This window comes from Myxine glutinosa, chromosome 14 (genome assembly GCF_964187855.1).
Source record: "Myxine glutinosa chromosome 14, kmMyxGlut1.1, whole genome shotgun sequence".
Classification (NCBI taxonomy): Eukaryota; Metazoa; Chordata; class Myxini; order Myxiniformes; family Myxinidae; genus Myxine; species Myxine glutinosa.
Genome location: NC_136274.1, coordinates 79,368,473 through 79,392,039, shown reverse-complemented (window position 1 = coordinate 79,392,039; position 23,567 = coordinate 79,368,473). Strand labels below are relative to the sequence as shown.

Below are 23,567 nucleotides of genomic sequence, written 5' to 3'. Positions count from 1 at the left end.
ACGCAGCCGTTAACACAAGCAGCCGTTAACACACAACCTTTAACACACAACCGGTAACACACAGCTGGTAAGACTCAGCCGTTAACACACAACCTTTAACACGCAGCCGTTAACACTCAACCTTTAACACTCAGCCGGCCCAGCAAGTTGTACTGAATGTTTCTGGTTATCTCAGAGTTGTGAATAAATGTATCATTTGCAATATTCCGTGAATATGAAGTGGAGTATTTCACTCGGATGGATAGACCGGGTTAAGTAAAGGATTTTTTGGTGAAAATGATGAAATTGTGGCGGACACAAAAGCCCACTGGCATGGTGACATCATTCCACGCACCAAGTGGGCGGTGGCCACGCCCGAGGGGTAGGCGTGGCCTCATGATATACACCGGGCGACCAGCCCGGAGCAGTTCAGTGTTACAGTGTAGTCTTACAATAAAGACGTTTATATGTTACCGCTTGTCCACTTCCTCCTTGCTCACAAGCAGCGCGCGTAACGCCGCGCTTTACTGGTGACCCTCGACGTTGGATCTGCCGTAGCGATCCTTCCGAACACGACGCCATTGCAATGGCCAACGACAAGGCAATGGCGATTAAACTTCCCGAATTTTGGGAGGCCCAGGCCGAAGTCTGGTTCGTTCAAGCCGAAGCCCAATTTCAGCTTCGGCGCCTCACCAACGACGACCTGCGCTACTGCCATGTCGTCGCCTCCCTCGGGCCCGGCACGGCCGCTCGAGTTGTGTCCGTCCTTCGCCACCCACCGGACGGCCACAAGTACGAGGCACTCAAGCGGCTACTCCTAGCCACGTTCGGCCTCACGGACGACGCACGGGCCGACCGCCTCCTGGATCTCCCCGAGCTCGGTGAGACGCGCCCGTCGGTCCGAATGGACCATATGCTGTCACTGTTGGGCGACGAAGCCCCCGGTTCGCTATTCCGGGCGCTTTTCCGGCGCCAACTTCCAGCGCAGGTTCGCCTCGCGTTGGCCGGGACCGAGCTAACGGAACCCCGAGCATTGGCAGCCGAGGCGGACAGGTACTTCGCCGCTTCGGACACGCGGGCGAGCGTCGGCGTGGCCGTCACGGCCCTCGACGCTGATGTTCAGCAGCATGTTCCACAGCATCAGCTTCTACAGCACGCTGATGTTCAGCAGCATGCTGATACGCACCTCGTGAACGCCGCCACGCCCCGCCCACCACCGCGGCGAAAACCGCCACCGCGGGGAAACCCGCCAACTCCACCGGCCTGGCGGAGCCAGCCGCGCTCCTCCAGCTCCACCACCTGGTGCTGGTTCCACGCCAAGTTCGGCCACGAAGCTCGGCGGTGTCATCCGCCGTGCTCCTTCAACGGGTCGGGAAACGCCCGGGCCGGCGCTCAATAGTGGCGATGAGCGCCGGCCGTTCGAGCAGCCTGCTGTTCATAACGGACACCTTCTCCGGGCGCCGTTACCTGTGCGACACGGGAGCGCAGGTGAGTGTCATTCCCGCCGGCACGTCAGACAAGCACGCCGCGGGTGGGGGCCCCGCGCTGCTTGCCGCGAACGGGACGCCCATCCGTACGTACGGAAAACGCTGCCTCTCTCTGCGGTTTGGAGGGCAGGTTTTCCGATGGACGTTCGTCACCGCCGACGTGCCCATGGCACTGCTTGGCACGGACTTCCTGTGCGCTAATGGGCTCCTGGTCGACGTCAAGCGCAGACGGCTTGTCCAGGCCGAGACGTTCAGCTCGCTCGCTTGTGCGTTGCCCAGCTCAACGAGCGGCTTGCCAAGCGGCTTGCCGAACGATTCGGTTCCGGCCACGTTGGTCTGTACGCTTCCGGCAGCGGACGCATTCACCCGCCTCCTCGCCGGCTTCCCGGCCCTCACGCGGCCCACCTTCTCAGCGGGGGCCGTCAAGCACGGGGTGGCCCATCACATCCCCACCGTCGGGCCACCAGTCTATGCCCGGGCACGCCGCCTCGAGCCGACGAAGCTGGCGGTGGCAAAAGCGGCGTTCGCTACCCTGGAGCGACTCGGCATCGTTCGGCGCTCAGAGAGGGCTTGGGCGTCGCCGCTGCACATCGTGCCGAAGCCCGGCGGGGGATGGCGACCGTGCGGGGACTATCGCCGTCTCAATGACGCCACGACTCCCGACCGCTACCCCGTCCCCCACATTCAGGACTTTTCCGCCCGTTTGGCGGGCAGGTCCTTCTTCTCGAAGGTGGACCTCATACGCGGCTACCATCAGGTCCCCGTCAGGCCGGAGGACGTCCCGAAGACGGCGGTCATCACGCCATTCGGACTCTTCGAGTTCCTGCGCATGCCCTTCGGTCTGAAGAATGCGGCTCAGGCGTTCCAGCGACTGATGGACAGCGTCCTGCGCGACTTGGATTTTGTCTACGTCTACCTGGACGATATCCTCGTCGCCAGCGCGTCCCGCGAAGAGCACCTACGCCACCTCCGCACGCTCTTCGAACGCCTGGGCCAGCATGGCCTGATTGTGAACCCCGCAAAGTGCCGGTTCGGCACCGCCACAATCGATTTTCTGGGGCACCGTGTCACCAGGCACGGAGCCGTCCCCCTGCCGGCCAAGGTGGAGGCGGTGAAGGGGTTTCCGCGCCCCCGCACGATCAGAGGGCTGCAGGAGTTCCTGGGCATGGTGAACTTTTACCATCGGTTCCTGCCCCGTATCGCCCAGCTCCTGCGCCCCCTGCACGAAGCTCTCCGAGGTAAGCCGGGCAAAGGCGACGTTACCTGGACCGAGCAGATGGACACGGCGTTCACGGGCGCGAAGCTCGCCTTGGCTAACGCCACCATGCTCGCGCACCCGGCGCCCGATGCACCGATCGCCCTCACCACCGATGCCTCGGACTACGCGGTGGGCGCGGTGCACGAGCAATGGGTGCGTGGAGCTTGGCAACCGCTGGCGTTCTTTAGCCGGCAGCTTCGCCCGCCCGAACGCCGTTACAGTACCTTCGACCGCGAGTTGCTCGGACTTCACTTGGCGGTCAGGCACTTCCGCCATCTGCTCGAGGGCCGGGCGTTCACTGCCTTCGTCGACCACAAGCCGCTGATCTTCGCGATGGGCAAGGTCACCGAGCCGTGGTCGGCCCGGCAGCAGCGTCACCTCTCGGCCGTGTCCGAGTACACGACGGACATTCAGCACGTCGCGGGGAAGGACAACCCGGTGGCGGATTGCCTTTCCCGGGCCGTCGCCCACGCAGTCCACCTCGGCATCGACTATGCCCGGATGGCAGCGGACCAGGCCGCTGACCCCGACGTCCAGGCCTTGCGGACCGCCGTCACGGGCCTCCGCGTCACCGAGGTGCCGTTCGACGGCGCGGGCGTGGCCCTCTTGTGCGACGTCTCCCTCGGGCGTCCTCGCCCCATCGTGCCCGCGGGCTGGCAGCGCCAGGTGTTTGACGCCATCCACAGCCTGTCCCACCCGGGCGCGAGGGCCTCCCAAAGGCTGATCGCCGACAAGTTTGTCTGGCATGGCCTCCGGAAGGCCGTCCGCGGCTGGGCCAGGACGTGCCTCGCGTGCCAGCGCGCCAAGGTGCACCGGCACACCCAGGCCCCGTTGGCCCCGTTCACGGTGCCGGAACGCCGGTTTGACCACGTCCACGTGGACCTGGTGGGACCTCTGCCCCCCTCGCGGGGTTTCACCTACGTCCTCACCATGGTGGACCGCACCACCCGGTGGCCGGAGGCCGTGCCCTTGGCGTCGACAACGGCGGCCGATGTCGCGCAGGCTTTCATCGCCACCTGGGTCGCCCGGTTCGGCGCCCCCTCGGACATCTCATCCGACCGCGGCCCCCAGTTCACCTCGGAGCTCTGGGGGGCGGTTGCGCAGGGGCTCGGGGTCCGGCTGCACCGAACCACGGCCTACCACCCCCTACCACCCCCAGGCGATTTCACCGCTCATTGAAGGCCGCGCTCCGGGCCACCCTCCGCGACGGCGGCTGGGTCGACAGGCTCCCCTGGGTCCTGCTGGGCCTCCGGACGGCGCCCAAGGAGGACCTGCGCGCATCCGCGGCGGAGTTGGTCTTCGGGCAACCGCTGCGGGTGCCGGGCGAGTTCCTCCCCGACTCCACAGCACCATGGTCCGCGGCACAGCAGCGCTCCGCTCTGCAAGAGACCGCCCAGAGGTTCGCCCCGGTGCCAACGGCATGCCATGGGCACCCACCGACGCACGTCGCCCCGGAGCTTCGCACGGCGGAGTACGTCTTCGTCCGCCACGATGCCCATCGGACACCACTGCGGCCCCCGTACGACGGGCCTTTCCGCGTGCTGGAGACCGGGGCGAAGCACTTCACCCTGGACATCGGCGGTACTCCTGACCGCGTTTTGGTAGACCGCCTCAAGCCGGCCCACCTCGATGTGGACCATCCACCGCCAGTGGCCCGACCCCCACGTCGGGGCCGCCCTCCTGCGGGCGGACCCCCGGCACCGCCCAGCCCCGCCGCCACGCCGCCCCCCGGTCCTGCACCCATCCCAGGGGCAGCCAGGGGCATCCCACCTGGCATCCCTGCACCCCGGACGCCGCCGATCGCCAGGGGGCGCTTCGGCCGGGTCATTCGTCTGCCCCGCAAACTGGCCCTCCAGGTGCGCGGGAATTCTGGGGGGGCGCGTGTGGCGGACACAAAAGCCCACTGGCGTGGTGACATCATTCCACGCACCAAGTGGGCGGTGGCCACGCCCGAGGGGTAGGCGTGGCCTCATGATATACACCGGGCGACCAGCCCGGAGCAGTTCAGTGTTACAGTGTAGTCTTACAATAAAGACGTTTATATGTTACCGCTTGTCCGCTTCCTCCTTGCTCACAAGCAGCGCACGTAACGCCGCGCTTTAAAATGATAATATTATATGATTCCCTGCACTGACATTTACTCACCTCGTCATTCAATGTCGGAGCGGGTTTTGTCTTCGACGTTACTCAAGTAGTGCAAGTGCTGGGTTTGGGAATAGCCTGGGGAGGGGGAGAGAGGTGAGGGGGGGGGGGGGGGGTGTAGAAAGGAGAGGGTGGGGGGAGAAAGGACGAGGGCGAGGAAAGAAAGGGGGCGGGGTTAGAAAGGAGGGGTGTGGTGTTAGAAAGGAGGAGGTGGGGGTAGAAAGGAGGGTCGGGGGGGGGGGGTAAAAAGGAGGTGTTGAGGGGTGGAAAGGAGGGGGGTGGGGGCGGTAGTGGGTCCTTAGTTGGTTCTAGAATGATTGTGGGGTGGATTTGTGGCTGTTTAGTTTGGGAATGAGGGGAGAGTAGGTGTGAGTGATAGTTTAGTAAGCAATGGTGGAGTGGTGGTTGATTTGGAGAGTGGGGAAGGTTATTTGGTTTTGAATGTGGGTGGGGGGAGGAGCAGGGCGAAGATGGGGACAGGGTGGGAATGGGGAGGTTGCTTCGTTGGGGAATGGTGGGTGGTGGAGGATGCTTGGTTCATCATGAGGTGGAGGCTGGTTTGGAGTGTGGGGAAAGGATGGTTGGATCAGGAATAGATAGAGGGGAGCAGGTATGGCTGACACGGTAGTGGGGGCCGGGGGAAGTGGTAGTTGGTTGGTTTGTATGCGGCGGCGGGGGGCGGTAGGAGAGAGGGTTGGTTCAAAACGAGGGGTAGCTACCTCAAGAAGCAGGTGCTGCCGACGGGCCATGGTGAAGCAGGTGAATTTTGAACTGACGGGTGAAAGTTTCATAAACATCAAGTAGGAAGTCTGTGTCAAGGGCGAGTTCAGACACTCGCCATAATCATGATAAATGTGCTTTGATTCATCGTTTTTATCATAATCTTCTTTAAAACTCTCGAATTTTGCTCAACCGTATGTGCACACCTGAGTAAAAGGCCCCTGCTGGGTTTGGCCTGGGGTTATTGAGTGCAGAACGTACAGGTGCAGTGAGAATGGAAGCTCGTGTTGTGCGAGGATGTTAGGAATTGGGAACGAAGTCGAGTGGGTTTTGTGCTTCAACTTCTACATATGGCGTTGTCTTCCCATCTTCGAAGGGCTTCACCTGGTCACAGATGCAGGTGTCGTGTCTCTACCATCCTGTGCCCTTGTCACGTTTTCGGATGGCATCCATGGCGTGTGCAGGAGGGCTCCGAGAAGACAGCCCAAGATGCGTGTTGACACAATCTCAGCGCAGCTCCAAGCAGCTGCCCGATAAGATAAAGCTCATCCACCTGATAAAATTTAACCGTTCACCTTCCGTACACCCACGTCTCGTCTTATCGGCCCACTTTATGCCTTCCCGCCGTCACCGTGTAACTCAATATACACCTGAAATGTCGCCGATTCCTTTCGTGCGCATGACAAACTGGTCACAGGTAAGCGCAGAACAAAATGATTGTCACTCCATCGTTTCGTTCACCTGCTCGTCTCCTTGTTTTGTGGCACTGCTTCGGTGCGCTCGTTCCCTGTCACTTCAGGTCACTCGGTTGGCCAGGTGGTACCAATTGTCGCACATCGTGTGACGTAATGGAAAGCATTTTGTTCACATCTTGCACGGACAGATGCCAAATGATTTAATATCAATAAATTCAGGTTAAAAAGCTGAAAGGTTATGAAGGTTGTGCTTCAAAGTACACCTGGTTGTATTTTGGGTGTGCCGAGTGGTTTTGAAGGTGAGTAGTAGTCGCCCGTCCACCACGTTTGGTGGTGTAATGGTTCGAGCGTCTGCTCTGAGTCTGGGAGGTCGGAGGTTCGAACCCAACACGGCCCAGTCATACCAAAGACTTCGAAAATGGTACGTGCTGCTTCCTTGCTGATGCTCTGCATATACACGGGATAGAGCACGGACGAGCAACCCTAACCCTAACCCTAACCCTAACCCTAACCCTAACAACTCAGCATATACACGGGATAGAGCACGGACGAGCAACCCTAACCCTAACAACTCAGCATTTACACTGGATAGAGCACGGACGAGCAACCCCAACCCTAACCCTAACCCCAACCCCGACCCCAACCCTAACCCTAACCCTAACCCTAACAACTCAGGTGTTGCTTCCTTGCTGATGCTCTGCATATACACGGGATAGAGCACGGACGAGCAACCATAACCCTAACCCTAACAACTCGGCAACCATAGCACATGCTTTTGTGGGCCTAATGACCTCTTCCTCCATTGAATTTTCTTGTAAGGAAGTTCAAATATTATTACTACCCTACCGGTTTCACAGGAGGGGACTATAGGTTTGCTCTGTGTCTGTCTGTCCCTCCGTCCGTTCATCCCAACTATGGTTTTCCAGACTTTTTTTCCCATACCCTCTAACATGTTGAACTGAATGTTGGTACATGGCTTTATTATGATAAGTATCAGAACAAGCTTGAGTTCCGGGGGCGTGTCGCCAATTTTTCATGGAGTTATGGCCATTTTGGACTCTGAAAATATCACACGTTATACATGGGTTGGTCTTCCAGACTTTTCCCCCTTAGCCTCTGACATAATGAACTGAAACCTGGTACATTGTTTTATTATGGTAAGAAACAGAGACTGCAACTTATCCTGTCACTTTGCATACCGTACCGTACCTGAAACAATTTGTCCCACTGTATATGGCTCACAGTTGCTGAGTGCTTGGAACAGGGACATTCATTGGGACCAGTAGGGGACATGTATTGCAAAGCAATTGTTCCTCTTGTTATTCTCGCTCTTGTTGTATTACTGAGAATATGGAAGGCTCACCTGAACGTGGGAAACTTTAAGTCAATCTGTAAGACTCGTAGCAATTCTGTATCCATTCTTAGATGAGCCAGAAACATCAACTTGCTAATCTCAAGGCTGAGTGAGCCCTCTGACGTCAAACCAGTCTCTATTTTTGAAGTTCAGGTGGTACCTTGTCAAGTCTGTCTGTTGTACGTGCTCCTCTATTCCCTTTCTTACCTCAAATAGGTTCGCCACAGACTCTTCTCGAGACAAGACAGAATGTTTCATCCCCATCTTACCCCCTCATACCCGCTATTGACTCAACTTTGGGTCTCACGCAATAAGTTAGAGAGAGATAGTTCTGTCCCGCCTCGACCCGGCTTCAGGAAGGGCCCGGGTGGCATCGGTGCCAGTGTCCTGCTGCTCTTGCGTCTCCCCTCTCTGCTCTCTTCATCCTGTTTTTCCTCCTTTGGCCACCTCATGTATGTCTGAAATACAGCTATCATCATTCCCATTCACGCAAACGGTTCAAAAACAGATCCTCCAAACTAAACCAGTAAGCTTGCTTTCAATCATAAACAGAGTCATGGAATCAATCATCACTCCTCTTTTCAAGCATTCTGATATTTGACCATCAGCTTGGATTGCAGATCCGATACTCAACTTTGGATGTGCTGCTGTTTATGTTGAAGCACTCGTCAAGGGTCCTAAATCTTAAACAGCAGGTAAGGACTATCTCCCCTGGACATATCCTGGCCATTTGGCATGGACCGGCATCCTGTTGTGTTTGTCAAACCAGGTGCCTGCTTCACACAAGGCCACATTCATACTTGACTTTCATTGTCTCCACATTGCTGTTGACGCAACCTTTTCGTCTTCTTTCACAGTGGAGACTGGACTGTCTCACAACTTGATCACAACCTTCATCGCCCATGATGTACAAATGTTTGTTCACAGCATTAAAAAATATCAAGACCTGAGAGGGTCTGTGGGGGGTTTGAGTGACTCGCTCCTGATCGAGGTGAGCTTCAGGACCCGTGGTCCTACTTTTTTCAGATGACACAACATTATGCCCATCAGTATCAGCTAAAGATCAGGACAAATGCCACGTTTTGTACTTTGAAGATGAAAAAAGATCACGCTTCTCTTCTACTGCTGTCAATACAAGTTAGATGAGAACACGCTCGTGGCAGGTGCTGAATCACGTTGTTTTCCCTTAGTGCCATACCTGTCCAAAGGGTGCTAACCTATAATGTTGCATAGTCGTGGTGTGAGGAAAATATATTGTCCTGTAATGAATTTCATTTTGTATCTTTGATTGTGAGCTCCAAGTGAATTTGTCTAAGATGTTCACATCACAATATAAAGCTCTGGGCAAATTTTGCGATTTCATTTTTTGCTACCTTTGCTGTCCAGTTATTCTGGGTTAAGAAGATACTCAAAAACCTAGAATGAGCTCCTGTTGATTGTTATCTCCAGTTTCAGGTTTCAGAAGGTGGACCGGAGTCCTCCTAAGACTCAAAGTATCCACATCCATTTCAGTAAAGGATCATGTTTCATGGACTAAGTTGAGGTTTTTTTGTTCCGAGGGTTTTTTTCACGACCATCACTGAACTTCGGACAACCTCCAATTGTAATAATTTCCCCGTTATTGTTTTAAAGATCACACTGAGGTTCTTATTTATTACTCCCGTTGCTCCAAATATCGTAGGCACAATCTCTTGACCTCATTTTTCAGAACCCGGTACTTGGTAATTTTTCTCATCTCCACGTTATTTAGACCAAAGTTGCTGGTTACTGACACATCTTCCTTGCAATCATTGGGGCAATATCCACGCTGTTTCAATTTAATGTGGAGCATCTTCTATTCGCACCTGTTCTTGGAAATTATTTGCCGTGTGAGTTTGAGATACCTTTTCTGGTTTCTTGTCTTCGTGTTTATGTGCAAAATTGGATTTTGTAGTCAGATGAGTTTTTCACGTACTTGGCAGTCGTCAGTGTTTTATGCAATCCTGTAGTCGTCATTCTGTGCATTTGGTTTAGCTCAATCAGTCCGCTGCCTTCTCTTCATCTCGTCAGGTACATTCTTGGGATGCACTGGTTTATGTAGAGCATTTTGTTGATAGTGAGGAGTTTCCTTGTTTTTATATCTAGTTTGTTGATTTCTGATTGTCACCAGCTTATTATTCCACAGCTGCATCGGAATGCTGGTATTGCGAGTTGGTTTATGGCTTTGATTTTGTTTCTCGGTGTAAGGTATGTTTTCAGGATCAGCCTTGTTCTACGCAGATATTCTTTGGTAATTGTTTTTCACGTTTGTTTATTTTTTGTTGACTTTTTTTTTTTTGACGCATTTGTTGACTTTTGATAATTGTTTTATTATTTTAGTTCTGCCAATCTTATGTCGTTCATTGTTATCTCCAGCCACCACACCACACCACCACACCACCACAGCCCCACAGCTTGTTATCACGTGCCACCTATTACTTTGGACATTTTTATGCCTCTGCTGATGAAGTCGCCGGGGGCATTATGTTTTCAGGTTGTCTGTCCGTCCATCCATCCGTGATAGGTTTTCGTTACCGTGATAACTTGAGAACAGTTGAAGGGATCTTAGTCAAACTTGGTGCAGGTATGTATAATGAGGTATAAAGATGAACTGAATACATTTTGGGATCACATGGTCAAAGGCTAACGGTCAGAGGTCATGTTAAGTAAAAATTATGTTGCCGTGCCAACTTGTGAACCAGTGATGGGATTTTGAACAAACTTGGTATGGGTATATCTGATGTAAAGATGAACTGATTCGATTTTGGTGTCAAGAGGTCAAAGGTCAGTGGTCATGTTAAGTAAAATTTATGTTGCCATGTCAACTTGTGAACAAGTTATGTGATTTTGAACAAATTTGGTATAACTATATATTATGATGCAAAGATGAACTGTGATTATATTTTGGCATCAAAGGTGAGGATCGAGGTGATTTTGGTGAGGACAGAGGTCATGTCGGGTAAAAATGTGATACTTGACACCAGCATAAAAATGTGATACACGGTGTGATGATGATGACACCAGCTGAATGGATTTAAATCAAACTTGGTACAAATATGTATAATTATGCAATAATGTGGGTGGGGGCATATCGGTCGATGTCGTGACGTTGAGGAGCGCCGTTCTAGTTCTGTCGTATGTCAGGGTGTATCTGTGTGCTTTATTAATGAGTTTATTCAGTGGGTCCAGGGGCAGACAAAACATGAGGGGGGAAACTGGAAAGGCTGTCACTCTGGAACATCCCGCATCATATCTTCACTCCTGGTATTTCAATCTTTCCTTTCGAGTGATGTAATAGTAACATGGTATTCCGTCCAGAGCTCCATTGCCTTCTCAATCAGTTTGATTGATCCTCTACAGTTGCATACATTTTACCATCCACAAATGTGGGACACTATGAAAAGCTTGTTTATCCTCTATCTAGGCTGTGGACAATACAGGACTTTCAAAATGACGCAATTAATCCACAATGCATCAGCACGCATGTGCAGAACCCCTTAGCAACAACGAGTGATAGGAGCATAATGTATCTTGTGTGCGGGATAAGGATTGATATGTAGGCCTACATGTATCGAATGTATTGTGCAAACTCGTCTTTAGATCTTTCTTCAATGCCATGATTTTTCATAAATTGTGTTAGCTACTATGGCTCACCAAGCTCCGAAAAGAGCTCACCAAGAATTGGCAAAATACCTGAGAAAAAGGGATGTACGTACCAGTGCACAACATGCCTTGCTTGGTGATTTATTCAATGGAAGCTTGCAATTGGAAAGATGATGCTGTGTGGGATTACCCACAAAGTAATGGTTACCAACTCCTCGAGAAAGGACATCTTCACGATGTGAAAATAAACAAAGCTTGTGGCAGCTCTATTTACATGAGAGCCAGATGTACCAGGCAGACATTATGTGAGAGCCAGACGCTCCCTGAGAGAGACACCATGTCTGGTGCTTCTTTACAGTGATCGGAAGGTCATACATGTGGCTTGTGAATGCACAGAGTAAGTTTAAAATCAACTTTTAAAATTTTTATATTTTCTATTGATGATGTTGGGAGTGGGGTAGGGGGAGCTGTGAGTGCTGTTATAAATATATTGTTTGTTTGGTTCCGGGGCCACAAGAGAAATTATACTAGAATTTTGCATCTCTTGCTAAAAGGATTTTTGCATCTCTTGCTAATAATTATTAGAAGGGGCCTTGGAAAAATGTCACGATAAGCTAGCGATACACATTAACACGGATTATGTCCAAGGAGGAAAACCCCCTTGGAGAGGGGGCAGATGAAGTCGCTACTACCTCCATCGTGTGACCCTTTGTCCTCCTGTCAAGTTTAGTTGAGATAGGATCAGCAATGACAGAGTGTATCGTGGTCAGACAGACAGACACCAAATTGCGCATTTTAGTATGATTTCCGTGAGTCGGATTTGCATCGAGCATCACAACAGTTTTGGTTTATCACTTTGAAATTGCCACTCTTTCATTTGAATGCAGAAAATTATGTTTAAAAGGCTGACACGGATTTTGTCCTAATGACAACACACAGCACAAAAGCGCACCGTCTAGCGGAAGTGAGTTGCTGAAAGCACACACACACAGCACATGCACGAAAGGCCTCATTAGCCTACATACGTCATTTCGAAAGTCCCGTATTTGATGCTTCTTGTATTGCAATTTTCGAGTTTGGACTTGTTCAGTGATAGATTGTTTATTGTTCCGTAGCATCCATTCTTACACCTCTTCTGCTCTGCCTGTGGACCTTTTCAATGTTGTGTTAGATGGTGCTAAATAATTTCTGTGACGATTCCTGTTAAAAGTTCGTACGTTTTTGGTAGACTAGCCCCGCAACAACTAGTGTTGAGAGGCAGTCTCCCTTCCAAGTACTAACATGACCTGAATCTGCTTGGTTTCCAAGATTGGGCATTTCAGTCAACCATTTTGTCAAGATGATAACGAATTTATTAGGTACAAAGGTGCACTTTTCAAGCCGATGATATACTTATCACAGATCAATGTGGCCATCCACACCACCCCTTCCGGTTTTTGGTCTGTCAGAATGCCCTGTGGAGAGACCTTTCCATGTCTTGGCATGTTTATTAATTAAATTGTGTGAATGCTTCATCTTTTATTAAAGTCCCGATCTTCTCCTGCGGGCATGTATTCTGAAAAACTGTGTTTTCCTTTTTTTGCTTCCCGTGCTCTGGAATATTTAGCAACTGCAAACGTTCTGAACACTTTTTTAAACCCCAATACTGGACTCAGATTGGAATAGGGTCGTATCGACGAATGTTGTTGTGCTGCACCAACATTGTTCTGTTCTTCCTTGAGGACATCCACCTAGTGTAGGTTGGAGAGAGCTTCCTCTCCCGACTTTCCATCATCCTTCACTGCACAGTGCACACACTTGCATTCTCAATTGTTGGGCATGTATGGAAGTATTTGCTAACGTTTCGTTTACATGTGGGATTCCAATGTGGAGACGCGTTTTGTGACGCATCGACGCGACTAAAGCGTCGGTCACATTATGGAATGAGGACGATAACTATAACCACAAATATATTCTACTGTTGTCAAACCACAATCGGTTTTAACAGGGGCTTCAAGCCATCGTTTGGTGGGTGTCAATCAACGTCCTCACTTTCTTTTCCCTTGAGGCGTCCTCCTTCTTTTGCACATCTTTGAAGATCCTCCGTGAGGCTCGTCATGGAATATAAGTGGGATCTTCAGGTTGTGCCGCCCTGCTCCAATCTAGCACAAAAATGTCTGTTGGGGCTGACAAGACGTGTAAGCGCAGACACCGAATGGCCCGGGAGCCCATGTCCGTTTCGTTCTTGCAATAAATAATACTGCCCTGGAGGCGATCTGTGATTATCATTCGAGAATATTGTAAAATGGATCATCCGATGTGACCGATACTTGTATATGTGTTTGAGCAATTTATTTTAGAGTTGTCATATTCGTTCAACGTGTGACCTTGATTTTAATCGGTGTGATATAAGAAGCGTCTTGATTGATTATAATCTGGTCCCGTTATTTTATTTTCGCTGCATGGCCTATCTTTATGTTGTTTTGGCAACAATTTGTATGTTTTTCGGCTTATTCTTTTACCCAGTTTTAGGCTGTTCCATGCACATGGTGTGAAGCCACGTTGCACGGCAAGCATTGCCAGCGGCTCTAAAACCCCGCCGAAGTGGGGCGTAGCCAAGGATAACCGAGCGGTGATGGTATGATTTATATTGCCCGTAAGCTATTTTCCAGCACTTTCTCATGGCTTTGTGCAATGCTGTAATGGTGGAAAAGGATACGTCTCCCTGCTAAAGATTTAAATGCAAGGACTTTGCTGATAAACCAGGAGACGGGAGCAAAATTGAATATACAAGAAAATGCATACGAAGCTCTATATTCCTATATGAGAATACAAATCCTGAACTGAGGAATCTTGTATCAAACCTAACTGTGACTGCAAGTCTGGTTACAATGAACGTGGCGGCTGGGAAAGTGGGATGCAAAACAACCTAGACAGCATCCCCAAATGCAAAGCGCATCTGCTCTCTACTCAAAGTAGGCTTGATGGAAGCAACAGTAAAAAAAAAGTATAAGAATGTCCATTTTATTCATTCGTTTTCTCTACATTCTCATAATAAAGGGTTGTTGAAACTTTGATGAGGAAAAACTCAAATGGTAAAGAACGTTATGGCCTGGATGCTCAAATGCTGAATAAATAAATGTAGAAGTGAATAAAAACGAAAAAGGAAAGTTCTGACCTGTGGTAGACTGACTGGTTGGGACATTTTGATCCAATTATTAATTTGTGTTCTCCATGTTCTCATGGTAAAGGTTTGTTGAAAATTTACTGACAACATCTCAAATGGTAGAAGAGTTAGGTAGAGGGTGTCTTTGGTGCTTCCGGGACATGTGGACACTGAGTTTGCCTTCCCGCATTCATGACGCCACTTGTTACGGCACTCTCAACTGCGTATTTCCTTCTCCTTACAGCACTAGAGTGCTCCCCATACTGTACTGCATTGTAGCTTGCACGGCCTATTTCGTCGTAGTCTTCGCTCGCCATGCTATCCCTCCCACTACTGCGTGCACTACCTCGTACTATCTTTTACAATCCACCCATGGGACAAAGTCTCATTTGCTTCCTTTCCTATATTAAATTTATAGCAATTTTAAGCTAAAAGTTAAACCACTTGGAAGATTAAAGAATAGGTTTCCGCTCGACACGATTCGGCCACCTGAGCTCGCATTTTAAAAAGCTCCGCTTTCAAAGTGTTGCCAGCTGCTGCCCAGAGGTGCATTATGGTCTCTTAAGTATCAAAGAAATCCCCTTATAGTATCAATCAGTTTGCCTAGACCTACAATGTTGTGGTGACCAAGCAATTTCAGCCCATGCCATGGGAGAATTTTCTGATATATTGACAAAGAGCTAGTATTTTTGTAATTTTTATTTTTATTGAAGAAAGGGCAATGAGATTGTCTAAAATGCGTTAACGTCTGCATTGAATGAGAAGAGGCTTTTGCTGAGATATATTTTGCACGTTTTCCAGATAAAAGGCGGAAATTACATTTCTACGAACGTCCAGAGCGACTGCAGGATAATTTGCGGGTTTAACTGCAGACCCAGAAGTAAAGAAAAATGTGAATGTTAAGAGGTTGGATTTGTGGCATTGAAGTTCGAGGTGGCCTTCTGGAACAAAAAAACAACAAAAAAAACAATCCCATTGGGAGGTCGGTGCAAAAAAGTGAGTCGCTTCGTCCTTTTTGCTCGAGGATGAAGCAGCAGATGGGGTAAGGGACGTCGTCTGCATTGCCGGGTCTTTCCTACTCCCAATGGCACTGATACCTCAATCAGGAGGGAGTCTGAGATTCGTGTCGTCCCTCCCTCCGCTGTCCGCTGTGAACGGCAGGAGTGTGAAATTGAGAGGAACAAGCAGGGTGATTTGCGGGGGCTTTATCTACGCAACTCCCAGGTGACTTGCAGTTCACAGGTTCGCTAATTAAGATAACAAGACAGTGCGGACGTGATAATTGCCCTTCACCCCTGCACTGGGTCGTGTCGCTAACGAGCATCGGAAGTGACTGAGCCATATCCTTTGGGATTTCTTTGCGTGGATATTATTATTATTTTTTTTTTTTGGGGCTGGCTGATGAAAGGTTGTGGCTTTGCATCAGCACTCTGGGGATTTGGGCCTTTTTCACTCTGTCGTGGCGCCAATGGGACGCCCGAGACGCGCTCAACCATCCAGCAATATCGGGAACATCCATGCTGTGTGGTTGTTTACTGCCATCCAAACAGGCTGCCTCGTAAAGCCGCACTTCGCTTCCTTCAGCAGAAAAACAACTTGCTGTAAAGGCAAAGTTGCTTACTTTGGTGTTTTTATGCATATGTGTGATTATCATTTACCTTTTTTAATGGGAAGAGGGGGGGGAAAAAGCGAGGGACAACATCGTAAGCCCCATGTCATCCCCTGGGCCAAAAACTTTGATTGACGTTTCCCTTATCGAACATCCCTCCTCTTCCTGCCACACCGACTCACACTTCTCCCGACTTCTCTCTCTCGGCTTGCCAGATGAAAGGACCGCCGCGACCTCGAGTGGAGGACAGTGGAGGCGGCGACGCCAACGGCCTGTCCGGATCTGGTTCAAGAGGTCCTTCTTGTGAGGTAAGGCTGCCGCTGCTCATTGCTCGCTGACAACCCAGCACCGTGCGTCGGACAGCTTGAGAAGAAGAGCGAGAGTACCCAATGGGCGAATGCGATTGTGCAAATTGGAGAAATGGGCGGCTAGTGGAGCCTTGCTGATTAAACGGCTCAATTTAAGTCGTGGCCTGTCTTGTCTGCCCATGGCGTATAATGAAACATCGACTTTGGATTATGCACACGGTGTTCATTGTGCGAGGAAGCATGAATTTTAGAAACATTTGTTTCTTTGATCTGTGTGGTTCCACAGATAAACATTCGCCACTGATCTCGCAGAACTCTGATGTAAGCACCTGTTACATCAATTTTTTTTTGCCGTGTACCTTCTGCAGAGCCGTGTGTGCCCGGTTGTCATCTCGTTGGTGTACTGTTTAACGATTAGGAGGATAATTGAAAGTAAAATGAAAGCTGCTTTTTTGCGCTGACCCGACGTTTACACCAAAGTGAAAAATGTCATGCCAGTCACTCATTAAATGGAAATGGGATGCCGCACACAGTAACTCGATGCATTTGTCGCAGCGCCGGCGAAATACTCTTTGGCGCCATGAATTATTCATCTTGCTTAGAGAAAGCAAATTTGAAAATTCATCTCTGTTGCGTTTCTGACCAAAGCATCGACATGAGAGGAAGCCATTATGAAAATGAAACACTGGTTAATTCATAGCAACGTTGACCAGTGATGACCCCCACCTTGCCCTCCACACTTCTTTCACCTCCATCTTTTTTGCTGCCGTTTGTTTCCTCACTGTAGCAACGTTCAAGCAAAGAGGAAGATGCTATAGTATAGATTAGTGCTATTTGCATGGTGGGGAATGAGGCCGTTATGACTATTTCTAACACATGTGAGATCAGTTTTGAATGAGTTTGGGAGTAATTATAAAAATCTCAAACTTTTTGTCGTTTAATGAGCAGTGTTTTGAGCAGTTTTTGACCGTGATGTAAGGACTTTTTTTTGTAACTTTTCCATTTCTCCAGTTGAGTGTGACTGCAGCCGATTGCACGTTGCAAATCAGCACTCTGCTAAAGCTTCCTCAAGCAGTCGCGCGCACGCTTTCCCCGCTTGCTGACCCTACCACCCGCACACAGCACCTTGTCTGCAATAATGTTTTCGGCTTAATAAATTGCTTGGATCACCTTTATTGGCAGTTAAGCAACTGTGACAGCTCGCTGGATCCGCTTAATTAAAGGCAGCTGAGCCCGTACCGCCATCATTCGGCAGGGCTGCATTGTGAAGACCTTGCACAGCTGTGCTAGCGAGCCATTGTGCATCGCCTTCTGTATCAGAATGGTGCTGCTAGTGCATGCTTCTCATATGCTCTTCCCATTGCCGCTCGCCATGTTTTGTTTTGTCGATCACCGTTTATCACTTTATCCGTATTTACATATGCTGCCTGGCATTTATGATGCTTTCATGACTTGCGTTGGTGGGATGTTGTATTCATATTCAGTACGTGGATTCACAGTGGGAATTTAAAAAACATTGAGCATCATGTTTGAGATATTGGATTCATTTTACAGCTCACATGAATAACATTATAACAAGGAGAGGAGGGGAAAAGATGCATTTTTCAAGGACAGCACATCGTTTTGGAATCGCGAACGGATTAACTCGGCACATATATATGTTAAATCTGAGTTTGCAGTTTGATGAGTGAGTGAGTGAATGACAGAACGCACACAACGATGATATCGGTGTGGGCACGCGTGAGCGTTTGGTCCATAAAGAGTAAAATCGCAAAGTCTACCTGTCGTTAAAGTGGAGAATGCTTGGTTCTAATGTTCAAACAAACTCTGCAACAACAATAACTCTGAACTAACTGCCAGAATTCCTTGTCAGAGAATCTTCCTCAATATTTCCACCCCAACTCATCCTGTTCAATCCCTGACCTGCCCTCCAAACCCAAAACTCGTGTCTTCTCTTTTAACCAGCAGGATAACTGGGCAAAAAGGCTTTACTTGCTTTGATAATTAATGCATTGTTTAATCACGTAAAAAAGGAAACTTTGTTGGATATTTTGATATCGCTTGCTGACCCTACAACCCACACACAGTTATTCTGATGCTGTCCCATTATGAGGGTAAATCGTTCACATGATGATACAAGCATGGAATTTGGCAGTTTTGCTCTTTTACTGGTATAGATACTCTTTAAAACCGGTCAATTAGCCAACTGAAAATTTACTGTGGCTGCCATTCTTTTCAAAAAGATTTATCTTTTTTTTAAAAATGGCCACCAAAATTGCTGAAATGTGCCATAAACCTTTTTCTATTGAATTTAGGATGTACGAGTATCAATATAAACTCACAGAACTACATAGTATCCATAGCAGGCCTTCATGAGTTAAATTGAAAATTTTAACTACAACGATTATTTATTACAAAGCAATGGTGAAAAGCACTTTATTTACCAAAGCAAAATCAAGGGCAAAAGGACATGCATTTACAGCAAAAACAAGCAAAGTAAAAAGGCACAAAAGAGCAGACTTGTGCTAATCAAAATATAGAACAATTACAGCAATGTAGTCCCAAGAACGAAGCCAGACATAAAAATACACACATACACACACGCACACACGCATGCACACACACACACACACACACACACACACACACACACACACACACACACACCTACATGTACATACACACATACACATGTACATACTGTCGTGTGATTGGCTCAGTTAACACCGAGCGTCACCACGGATAAATCGAGCTTTAATGGAGGCGTTTATCCCAATGGATGGCGGACCAATACACGAGCCGGGATGAACTATGCCGACTTACCTTCACGGTCCGATGTCTTCAACCTGAGGGAAATAATTCAAACCGAAAACGAATGTGAAATGTACAACAATAAATATTTATTAACGGAACCGAGAACAAGGAAACGCGACGGAAGAAGCGAAATCCTAAATTGGGACGTCCCCACACCAGACTTCAGATACGAGACAAATGGAAGGAATGAATCAAATAAAACGTTGTGTTCGCGTTTGTGCTGGCTTAGCTTTGTGCGTCAGGAATCGTCCGGTCCCAGCACGTTGTCCGAACACAGCTGTGGTTGGCGCGAACTGCTCGGTCGTTGGCGCGAACCAGGCCCCGACGCGCCCTTGCTCGCTCGGCCCCGATGAAGGCCTCCCGCTTGAGGCGAACGAGTGCGCAGCCCGCTCCCCAACCGTGCCCTTCCTCATGAACGTGGCACGGAAACCGCGGCTCTTAATTCTTAGGTCTCTGCCGTTTTACAACACCCCACATGCAGTCTCTCCTTGGTACGCAACCACAGGTCACGTCCCGCACACCGTCGCTCGCCAACGGCCGACACGAAGCGGGGAGTGTCGACTGTCGATGGCAGAGGAATACGCGAGGGCCAAGCGAGAGAGAGTATCCAACAACAAGACAGGAAGGAGAGGGACGTCGATGCTGACAGAGGCAAAATGCGACCACTCGCTATGGGATCCAGCACGAGGAGAAAATGTCGGCTCGCCATTCGTTTTGTTGCTCGTCGTCTGATGTCACCGCCCTCCCTCAACCAATCCTTCGCAAGGTGGGCGTGGCCTCAGCCTGCCTGAGCAATGAGTGTTGCTTTGTGGTGATGTAACTGGCTGCAGCTGCATCGGCGGTGCCCCGAACTGGCTTGTGGTGAGATTTATTATTAGGGGGGAATTAATTAATGTGTGTACGCTAATGTGGATGGATTCCTCGCTAGCGTCTATGTGCATTGCCATAAGGGACACCGGGATGTTCACAGAGGGAACGACACACAATGGAGTTAGCATATTCCCTAATTCTAGTTACCAAGCTCCACCCCCTCATGGCGGAACACAGATACGCAGCTTACTCCGACATTCTGGCTAGACAAAACTTATTACAGTTGAGGTTCCCTATCACGACAGACAGACACCTACCTATGCAGATCTACCTAAATCTAGATATTCCCCTACCCCAAAATTCATAACAATACACACACACGCACACGCACACACACACACTTACACATACATACATATACATACATACATACACATATTTACATATACACATGCATACATACACACATATACATACACATACATACATACACATACATACATACACACATACATACATACATACATACATACACATATTCACATACATGCACATACATACACACATATACACACATACACATACACATACACATATATAAACATACGTACACATATACATACATACACACACCCATACACAAAAACATACATATACATACATACACATATTCACATGTACACATACATACATACACATATACATACACATACATACTGTTGCGGATCTCCCGAAGCCCGTTCCCGTTACAAAGGGGGGATTAAACCCCTTTTTTCCCCCTTGGATCTTCGTGTCCACGAGGCCGAACCGCCACTTCCGGAGCAAACGTGAAAAAGGGTATCGGGTCAACGTCGCACGTACCTTTAACCCACGCTGCCACGAAAGCGGGGACCGAACCTAGCACAAGCCACGTTTAATCGAGTACGCCCGATCGGTATGCGTATCATGTGACTCGTGCCGTTACTTTTATGGAACCCAATTCGAGCGGTTCTATTCGTACCGTGCGAGGCCAATTGATGGAAAGGACGGGGACGGTTAAATCAGAGGAAGAACACGATTTATTTACAATGTACAATAATCAGGATGAAGGAAAGGGGACACAGAGCAGAAGCTTAACCAATTTAACTTATCCCCAGACACAGGGCCCACTCACGCACACGGGGAGAAGAAGAGAAGAAGTCCACGCACCAAACGCGCTTTGCTGTCGGTTGCTCCGGGGCAGCTCGCCCGGCGTGGCTCTCTAGCGGTTACGGCATGTATGCAGGCGAAGGCAGGCAGGAGGAGATCGCGCGTCTGTGGCCCGGCACGGGTCGTCCTCTCGAGCGCACGATTAATACAGCGCAGGGCACGGGGCAAGTTCGTGTACAATCACGATAACCGGCAATTCAATACACTCGCTCGGCGGCGCGTTCTCAAGCTCAACTAAACTCTGACTCTCACAGGGGCTCCAACTTAACTGAACTGAGAACTTGAACTCATCTCAATTCCGAACTCATCTGAGGTGGGGGGGCTCGGAGCAGGGTTTTATGGCTCCGCCCCGGCCTTACTCGAATGTTCCAAACCCCACCTCTCATCGTCGTGGTTAGCCACTCCTCTCGAGCCCTGATTGGCGGCTCATTGCTTACCGGCCACTCCTCCTGCAGCGCCTCCCTTCGGCCTCGCCAGACTTGTTCAGGCCTGCCACGTGGCATTTTCAGCCCAAATGACTGCCCTACTCACGGGCATGCTCAACGCAAAACTAAACACAGGAAAGGACTATGCTTACATTCACTAAGAAATAACTGAACTATCGCGAGGCTTCATGTTGTGGTGCGTCTACCTACGAGGGGGATTATCCTTTATTCCAAAACCGTAACAATACATACATACATACACATATTTACATATACACATGCATACATAAACACATATACATACACATCCATCCATACATACATACACATATTCACATGTACACATACATACATACATATATACATACATACAAACACATATACATACATATTACATACACATACAATTACACATATACATGCACACATATATAAACATACCGACAGATACACATACACACATATGCATATATACACACATACACATACAGATAAACATGTACATACAGACACATTTTTAAACATACATGCACATGTACATACATACACACACCATACACATATACATACAGATATACATACTTACACATACATATATACATATACAAATATACATACACACACATACACTACATGACCAAAAGTATGCGGACACCCCTCTAATTAACCCCTTCTAATTAGTGGATTCGGCTGTTTCCGCCACACCCACTGCTGACAGGTATATATAATCATGCACACAGCCGTGCAATCGCCATAGACAATCATTGGCAGTAGAATGGGCCATACTGAAGAGCTCAGTGACTTTTAACGTGGCACCGTCATAGGATGCCACCTTTCGAACAAGTCAGGTAATCAAATTTCTGCCCTGCTAGAGCTGCACCGGTCAACTGTAAGTGCTGTTATTGTGAAGTGGAAACGTCTAGGAGCAACAACAGCTCAGTCGCGAAGTGGTAGGCCACACAAGCTCACAGAACGGGACCGCCGAGTGCTGAAGCGTGTAGCATGTAAAAATAGTCTGTCCTCCGTTGCAAAACTCACGAACAAGTTTCAAACTGCTTATGGAAGCAACGTCAGCACAACATCTTTTCGTCGGGACCTTCATGAAGTGGGTTTCCATGGCCGAGCAGCCGCACACAAGCCTAAGATCAACATGCGCAATGCCAAGCTTCGGCTAGAGTGGTGTAAAGTGCTGCGTGGAACACCAATGCCATTACGCCCTCGCCTTGCGTTCCCCTCACCTTTCTCTTGACCCAACGCGACCTAACATGGCTTGTTCTGACAGGTTTCTGGTGTTACTATATTATAAAATACAGTATCGTGCTATAATCTTTCAATGGTGAAGAATCACTTTAAAAATTATCGTATCCGGATCTGGATCTTCAGCAGAATCGAATCAATTTGTCCTTGTCACACAATGCAACCTGGCCACCAATTTTCGTCTGAATCCGTCCACAACCTTTTGAGATATCCTGCTCACAGACAAACAAACAAACAATAAGACGTCATGCAGAGCACGATACATGCAAAATCCACCCTCCCCCAAAATAAAAAGTTGCCATGGATACATCAAATGTCCATTTCATTAACATTAGAATTTCACGATTTTAATCAAAACTTGCGTCAATTGGATTAAAATTGATTTTTCAAATGAAAATTTATTATTTTAGAAGTTTGACCTTGAGTTGACCTTTTGACCTCAAAATATTTGCTTTCCAAATTCAGTGATGAATATGAATGAATGAATGAATTATCGTTTTAAGGCCATTTTCCCCCGCTAGAGCGGGGGTTAGCGATGCAATTTGTAATTGCTGTTTAATCTCCAAGTTAATCAATAATAATACATATTTGACAGGAAACCGTTTTCGGTTTCGGTTTTCGGTTTCGGGGAATCATATCCCCCTTCCCACGCCTCCTGCCCCCAAGCCCTCTCCCTCCCACACTTCTCCCTGCTCTCAAATGTTGTGTTTGTGTGCTTCCCCTTCTCTCTCCATCTTGTCTTCCGCTCCCTCTTT

The 23,567-nt window shown here is 48.9% G+C and overlaps 1 protein-coding gene across 6 annotated transcripts in view; it reads left to right on the top strand.

Moving 5' to 3' along the window:
• Window positions 1-23,567, top strand: part of LOC137439946 (autism susceptibility gene 2 protein homolog) — a 537,082-nt gene that overhangs the window by 268,609 nt on the left and 244,906 nt on the right. For 5 of the 6 annotated variants that reach the window (XM_068136223.2, XM_068136220.2, XM_068136221.2 and 2 more), the window contains one exon: window positions 16,226-16,318. The exons of the other annotated variant lie outside the window; for it this stretch is intronic. In XM_068136223.2, the coding sequence (XP_067992324.2) occupies window positions 16,226-16,318 (93 nt within the window). The remainder of the gene's footprint in view (window positions 1-16,225; window positions 16,319-23,567) is intronic. 6 annotated transcript variants of the gene reach the window in all.